The sequence below is a fragment of the Saccopteryx leptura genome, chromosome 3, assembly GCF_036850995.1.
Source record: "Saccopteryx leptura isolate mSacLep1 chromosome 3, mSacLep1_pri_phased_curated, whole genome shotgun sequence".
NCBI classification, from domain to species: Eukaryota; Metazoa; Chordata; class Mammalia; order Chiroptera; family Emballonuridae; genus Saccopteryx; species Saccopteryx leptura.
Genome location: NC_089505.1, coordinates 354,618,292 through 354,625,984, shown reverse-complemented (window position 1 = coordinate 354,625,984; position 7,693 = coordinate 354,618,292). Strand labels below are relative to the sequence as shown.

At 49.6% G+C, this 7,693-nt stretch overlaps 1 protein-coding gene across 5 annotated transcripts in view; it reads left to right on the top strand.

Moving 5' to 3' along the window:
- Positions 1 to 575: 575 nt before the first annotated feature.
- Positions 576 to 7,693, top strand: part of SAMD12 (sterile alpha motif domain containing 12) — a 406,813-nt gene continuing 399,695 nt past the window's right edge. For 4 of the 5 annotated variants that reach the window (XM_066379393.1, XM_066379391.1, XM_066379390.1 and 1 more), the window contains exon 1: positions 576 to 713. In XM_066379393.1, the coding sequence (XP_066235490.1) occupies positions 701 to 713 (13 nt within the window). In that variant the 5' untranslated portion in view covers positions 576 to 700. Of the gene's footprint in view, positions 714 to 6,467; positions 6,532 to 7,693 lie in introns of those variants that run through there. The other variant, XM_066379392.1, reaches the window with a different exon arrangement.

The following is a 7,693-nucleotide window of genomic DNA, read 5'->3' as shown; positions in this document are numbered from 1 at the left end:
GTGGAGAATCAGCTGTGTTCCTTGCCAGGATTCACCCCAACCCCATACATCCTCGGGCGCAGAAGAACAAGTTTTAACAGCACCCTGTGCAGTGAGTGGCTCTCTGGCCCAGGCAATGAACCATAGCTCACTGGTGGCTCGGCTGTCCTCACTAAATGGGTGGCCAAGGAGGCCTGAAAACAAGCTCAGAAGCTCATACCACAATTCCCGCCGCCTGCAGCTTCCCACGCCATCCCTGCCAGGTGCTTAACCTCTTCTAATTGAAGGGAAAAATCTCAATCACTGGTCTCTAAGTGCGGAACGAAACCCATCTCAGGGCATCTTGGGAAATGTAGTCCCTGAGGCCTCCAGCGGTACCCGGGTTCGCTCAAGAGACGCGCCCTCAGGAAGAATTTCTCTGTGTGGGCCAACTGAAATCAGAGGTGCAATCCGAAGGTGGAGGGGAGGGTGCGCCCCGCGGAGGATTCGGGGTGATTTAGCGGGTCAGAGCGAAGAGAGGGAACTACACTGCCCAGGCGGCCCTGCGCGGAGCTGGGAGCCGGCAGCCTGTCTTTGCGTGACCGCGGCAGGTTGGTCCTGAAACAGATGAGCGCAGAATATTTAGGCGAAAGCGCGAGGAGGGGGTGGGGGGAGCGAGCGCGGGGCAGGCGGAGTACCTCGGCCAAGAAAATTATGCATGCGTTAGGGAAGCTCTGAGAGAATGGCTGTGGAAGGTAAGGGACGCTTGGGCATTTGAAGCTCCCTCTGAACCCGCGCACCCCAATACACACATCCCGGGTGAATCTTGGGGATCGTGGGGAGGAGAGGAAAGGGGGTGGTGGCGAGCGGGCCCTTTCCTCCCACACCTCTGGGCGCTCACCTGAGCCACGGAAGGCCAGTGGGCGCTTTATTCAGTTGCTTTGGAAAGACACGTAGGTGCGCAGGACTTTAGGGTTGGAGAGGAAGAGTGACCCTGATGTGAAACGATGTGCTGCAAATGGGGGGAAAGCGGGAGAGACAGGCAGGAGGTCCTGGCCCCGAGGTGCCCTTTCGCTGCCCCCTCCCGCTGGGGCCGGCTGGCTGGGTGATCAGCGGGGTGGCCACCGGGCTGGGGATGCTCGCTTTGCCCCCCACACGTTGGAGAGGACCCTGGGCAGGTGCGTCATTGGGAAGCATGGACTGCGATTGGGTCGAGGGCCCCTCGTCGTGTGCAGCCTGCAGGGGCGGCAGCAGATGTACCCAGAGAGTGGAGGGGCCCTTACACCTGTCTCTTTATACAAGCCTCCCGAGATTGCAAAGTTTACAGAAACGAAATGGAATCAGCTAGGGATAAAAAGGACAACCAACCTATTCGATTTGGGTGAATTCATTTCTTTGAAGACCCCCCCCCCCCCCCCCCCCCCCGCCTCTTTCCTAGTATAATTCTGAACTTGGGCTTTGCAATTTGGGCTCAACATTCCTGCCGCCTTTGAACTTCCTGGTTGAAAGCGGTGAGGAATCCCGCGTTTTCATTTCAGATTCTCTCAGCTCGGAACACAGGCTTTCTTGTTGAGGATAGTTTCTGGGGGCGGGAAAAACTACGTGAACCAGACATGGACCTGTCAGAGTGATGAAATGAAATGACCCTGGGACGAAAGGGCGCCTAGTTCACCTACAGAATCATGGTTCCTGAGTGTGGCTCAGGTCAGAGGGGAAGGGGTGGGCGAGTAGGAAAAGGAGGGCATGCCTGCCAGTTGCATCAGGCTTCGTGCCAAGGGGAAATGAGCCTGTTCCTTGCAGGCTGGAGGCAAGAAGGAACCAGAAGGGCTGACTTGCTTCCCCGGCCCCAGGTGAGAGAAACTTAGCTAATTTGACTCTTGCTCTTTTATAATTACTTAACCTGGAGTAGCAGCCACCTGGCTCCTTGTAGTCAGCTTCCATTGATGCAGGAAACCACTGCCTTTGGGCTCTCAGGTTCAGAGATGCCTGCTGGTCCCTTCTAGTGATCTATCTATCCATATCTAATGTATTTATTTTTATATTTGGTTTTTGAATTATATATAACACATATATATGCCTTTGAAAAGAACCAACACACAGCTAAAGAGTTTTTGAAATTTTCTGTGCAAATGTCATAGAATCTGGCTTTTTGCATATTGCAGTTGAAGGAAAGACAAGACTTCAGATTAAAAAGAAATCTCATCCTGAGCTTGAGGCCAATAGTGAATGATTTATGGATAGCCCTCTATCTCACTCCTCAGATGACATTATTACTTCTCCCCTCCCCCCCACTTTTCTGTGTCCCCAATGAGGGAAACTACCGCTGCTTTTCCTTCCACAGTGTCATTGGAAACAGTTCCCTGCTCACTGGAAGAACTATAGAATTAGTCATCTTTCTTGTCTAATGGGTTATACCTTACAAAGAGAAGGGCTTTAGAAGGAAATACACATGGATAACTTATAAGGGAAGTGAATATAGTGACTTATTTGGTTAACATGGCTGTCTAGTAAATAGGAGATCCTGAATTTGAACCAGGAGGAGGTCTCCACTTGAAGAATGAAGGAAGTTTCAACTTTGGCTGCAAATACGAGTCTGCTCTCCGGTGTTTGCAAAGGCAGATTTCTCTGTCTGGACTGGGTCCTTCCTAACGACTTTTATTTATTTATTTATTTATTTATTTATTTATTTTGTATTTTTCTAAAATTAGAAGTGGGGGGGCAGTCAGACAGACTCCAGCATGCTCCCAACCAGGGCTCCACCTGGCATGCCCACCAGGGGGCGGTGCTCTGCCCATCTGGGGTATTGCCCCACTGCAATCGAAGCCATTCTAGCGGCTGACTCGGAGATCATGGAGCCTTCCTCAGTGCTCGGGCCAACTTTGCTCCAGTGGAGCCTTGGCTAAGGGAGGGAAAGGGAGAGAGAGAGAGGAAGGAGAGGGGGAAGGGTGGAGAAGTAGATGGGTGCTTCTTCTGTGTGTCCTGACCGGGAATCGAACTGGAACTTCCACATGCCAGGCCGATGCTATACTGCTGAGCCAACTGGCCAGAGCCCTGGCTGCTCTTATTTGGTCCTTTGAGGCTCAGGGAAAACTTCACTTCCTCTGTGAACCTGTCCCAGCCCTCCCTTCCAGCTTCTTCCCCCACTCTTGTCTATGGGAGGTACCTTCTGGACTGAACATCCCTACCTAGCACTTATGCTGTGCCTATCTTAATTAACTCTTACCATACTTAGTTCTCTCTCTTTCTCACTAGACTCTAAGACTGTAACCCCTGGAGGGTTGGAACCATGCACTCTTTGTCTTTTTATTCTCAGCACAATACCTGACCCATGATGGGTACTCAATAAATGCTGTTGGAATGCATGGGAAATAAATTTGTGGATCTTTTGTAAATGACTCCAGAGAGTGTGGGACTTTCTTAGGAGTCTAAATGCTATAACATAATGTTTATGAGAGATTTGAAGGTAGGGGTCACTTTAAAGCATATGCCTCTCTCTGTAACCTTTTGTCTTGATAATCTTTTAGCGCAGTGGTTCTCATCTGCAGGGGCGTTGTCCTGCTAAGGTGTGTTTGAGAAATCTAGAGACTGCTGCTGGGATCTGCCATGGGTATTTTGTACCCACGAGCCAGGGGTGTTAACTGCCCCGGAGGGCGTGGTCATCTCGTACAGAGTTCCCAGCCCAAGACCAAGTAATAACCAGTTCCCAAGCTCATCGAGTAACACTGATTCAGAGAAAAATTTTGCCAAAGGATCTGGAATAGACACTGTAATATATGTTACTTAAAATTTGAAATTTAATTTCTGCACGTGGAAGAAAAATGGGTGTATTACTATTGACTTTCCAGAAAAGGTGTGAAGATCAGATGAAGGAAAGACTTACATGAGAGTGCCTGGAACATACTGTATTTCCCCATGTATAAGATGCACTTGTTTTGGAAAATTAGGGGATCTAAAAACTGGGTGCATCTTATACAGTGGTTGTAGATTTTTTAACTTGAATTTCCCACTGTTTTGCTTTTGTTTTTGCTCTCATTGTTGAAGACAGAGATTCGTCATCAGACACAGATGAGGACAAGCTAATGGATGGGAGTTTTGACAGTGAGGAGTTGTATGAATTTTCTGATGAATAAAACTTGAGTTCAATAACTTTATGTAATATTTTTTCAAAATTTGGGCCCCCAAATTAAGGTGCATATACATGGGGAAATACGGTAGATCCTCAGTAAATGTTATCTGTACTCACTCCCATTCTTCCTTAAAAGAAAGACAAAAAACTAGTTGGCACATATTTTGTAACCTAGATTTTCACTTCTTCACTCCAGTCCTTCTAATTAGTAACCAATTAGAAGGGGTTTGGGATATGTAACCTGTTTTTTAAAGTAAACTTGAACTTGTGAAAGTGTTAAGAACAAGCAGGGAGCTCATTCATTTTGCTGAACCTGTAGCCTTGAGTTTAAGGTGAAAAACTTGTTAATTGTTTGATGGCTACCCTGCTTGTGTTTTTTTCCATGACTTTGATGACAGCATTCTGTTTCTGTGCCCTAGCCTGACCAATGTCTTGTACTTGTGACAGCTGGGCACCTCCGAGTTGTGCCATCCAGCCACAGGACATTTGACGGTCTGCATTCAGATTGGGATTATACTGGCGTCCATTGTCTTTAGAAGAAACCAACAACATTGTATTGTAATAAATTACCCCACATAGTTGGGGAGCTAGAACCACTGGAGAGGAGATGGCACACAGAACCCACAGGGCAATCCACTCTCCATGGATAGGCTGTGTAGACAGACGGCTATATCCACTGAGGCGTTCTTTAATAACAAACATGGGTTGCAGTATTATACAGGGAGAGGAAAAAGAACTGGATTCATCAGGGACTGTGTTGTATTCATCTCTTTATTCCAAGACTGGTGCTTGGCACTTGGAGGACTGCAGTTAATTGTTTCTCGAAGGAAGTGTAATTCCCAAAGCAAGTCCCTGTCTGCAGCTGATCTCCTGGCTTCATCCACAGAGCTGTGTAAGTAAAGTGGAGTGGATGAACATTTTACATCATGTTTCTATTGCAGATCTAGTAGAATAGCCCCTCTTTTCTGGAAGAAAAATTATTTCTAATACTCAGCATCTTTCGCCACCCCCCCACAAAGATTTTAATTGGAAGGCTGTAGCTCAAAGTGACATCTGTGTTAGGGAATCTGAATTTTCCATTGTAAGTGAACACATTGGCTTATCAAATGGTCTCTGATAGGTCATTCTGTGCTCAGGTTCTACAGTTTTTGTTTTGTGAAAGAGTGGAAAATAAAACTGCCCATCACCAAAATATTGTTAGGATAAGTACTCTCAGTGGCTGGGGAAAGGGCAGACTAGATAGACTCTTGTAGCAAAGAGAAGCAATTGGAGTGATGGCTGGGTACCATGCTTTAATGCAGAGCTGAGTCACAGAGGGTCAAAATAGGAGAGGCCATCATCTTTATTACAAGGCTGCACGGGTTCCTTTTTCCTGGCTCTGGGCTCAGTGAGGAAGTGGGCTTGGTACTATTGTACCCGCCCAGGAGTGCCGACCTGCACCAGTGAGAGCAGAGGACGTGGGCGCCCACAGCGGACAGGGGTACCCTAGAGGGATGGAGGGCGGCCCAAACCACAAGTGCTTTGTTCCTTTTCATGGACTTGTGTGGAAATCATTGTCTCCTCCTCCTCTGTGGAAAGCCCGGGAGGGAGTGCAGAGAGACCAGAACTATCCTCGTGGATTTCCCTCGTGTGACACATGAAGCAAGGATGGAGATGGCTGTCTTGGTGCTAGTTCGCCTGCATTTTCTAACTACATCTCTTTGTATCTCTTTGTGGAGAACATCATTCATTGGCACCTGTGCTACTTGGTGGTGCTTTCTGAGGGCAGGCACTGTGGCTTAGGCCTGGCTGTGGTGGACCCTGCAGGAAGCTTGTTGAATGAATGAATGAATGAATGAATGAGGATGATGGGTGCTTCTGATTTCCACGAAGTCCCCTTTCACCCCTAAGGAGAACCCCAGCTGTGTTCATCTACATAGTAGATATCGTCAGAGCAGTGGGACTGTGAACAAGTGTCCCTAACAGGTCCTTACCTGTGCAGTGTCATGGTGTTGTTCAACTCACTGCTGTCCTGTTCCACTCATCACCAACGGTCCTTTTTTCTGTCTTCCTGATGTTTATTTCATTCCCTAGCCCGTGATAGCTGACCCACCCACACCAGCAGCTTCTATTAGTCACTCTCTCAGGACATGAGAGTGGTGGGTAGAAGTCCATGATGGAAAATTCCGGCCAAGTGACTGAGAAGTGGGGCTCAGACCTGCTGTGGGGTGGTTCCTGCCGCTCCCCTCTTCCCCGGGACCTCACAGCCAGCTCTGACAGGGCTGCAGGCTGATCCTCCGGTTGCATCGCCAGGCCCAGCCCTTACGAATGCCTCTCAGCCCACTCTTTCCTCCTCGTCCGCCTCGCCTCACTCCTGTGCCGGAAGAGACTGGGCCGGTGCTCTTAGGAGGAGACTGTGTGGAACCTTCGCAGGTGTAGCCGTGGTCTGGAATGCTGAGTCACAGGAGGTGCTGTGGTGACCTGTCATAGGAGGGGCAGCCAGCGATCTGAAGTGGGTGCTTGAACTCTAGGGCGTGTCAGATGTGCATTTATATAATTAGGCGAAGTGGGGGAGGGGAGATCGCAAACTCTCTTCCCCTGGCATTGGGTTTGCGTTTTCTGTCTCTCAGCAGTAAGAGTACTTGCTGCCCGTGTGCAAGAAACCCTAGTAGATTTGGGAAAAATTTAATAAAGCAGAGAACTTAGCTTTCTCTGCCCCCCGCCCCCACTTCGGTGAAGGAGACAGAGAAGCAGATTAGGCTGGATGATATAAGTGCTAAATAAAAGTCCAAGCGACATAACGTGGGAGGTCTGAGAACAAACGGAGCATTGAGTTCTGAGCTGGAGGGGGAAAGCCTAGTCAAGGGAGGCGCAGTGGAGTGAGCCTTTAGGAGGATATTGATGGAAGGGGAATGGGAAAGGGCATACAACAGACTGGTGTGTGTGGACTGTGTTCTACAGAATGGATCCCCCCTGCCTGAGTTCTGGCTGTTTGGCCCTTCATGGGCAGGGATGTGAGTGAGGGCGCCCCTAAGTCATGTCTGGTGCAGGCCTTTTCCTGCAGGCTCTGTTATCTGCTTGGCCAAACCTTCAGCGCTCCCCACAGCCCCGTGGATCTGGCATAGGGCCCTTTGGTAAGGACAGGAGCAAGCAAGGAAGCCTCTCCTCTGTGAGTCAGGTGGATGCCTCCTCAGTTTTTCTGAAGGGGCTGTCGCAGCTCTCCCAGCTCTGAGCCAGCTCTGGAGAGCACACCGGGCTATATTTAGTCTGGTTTCTCTGACGTGTGGGTGCAAGAAGCCCTTGAACAGCTCTGTTCCCCGAGTGAGGAGCACGGCAGGGCGGCAGCTGTCGGTGACAGGGGCGGCCGCCTCTCTGCCTTCAGCAGCCTTTCTCCAGGGGCGCTGGGCTGTGGTGAGCCAGCTGGCAGGTCCAGTGCCTGTGCTCCTCGCTGCCCTTGCTGCTGTGCAAGGTGTTTAGTGGTGGTTGGCTCGGCCGCTCCCAAGTCTTCAGTGATTTGACAGATGTTTGTGGATGGGCCACATGGTGTGAACCTCAGAGCTGCAGCTGACTTGCAGAGCTGGGGTACAGTATGGGCTCAGGCCGGCTCACATTGCACTGTGTGTGTGTGTG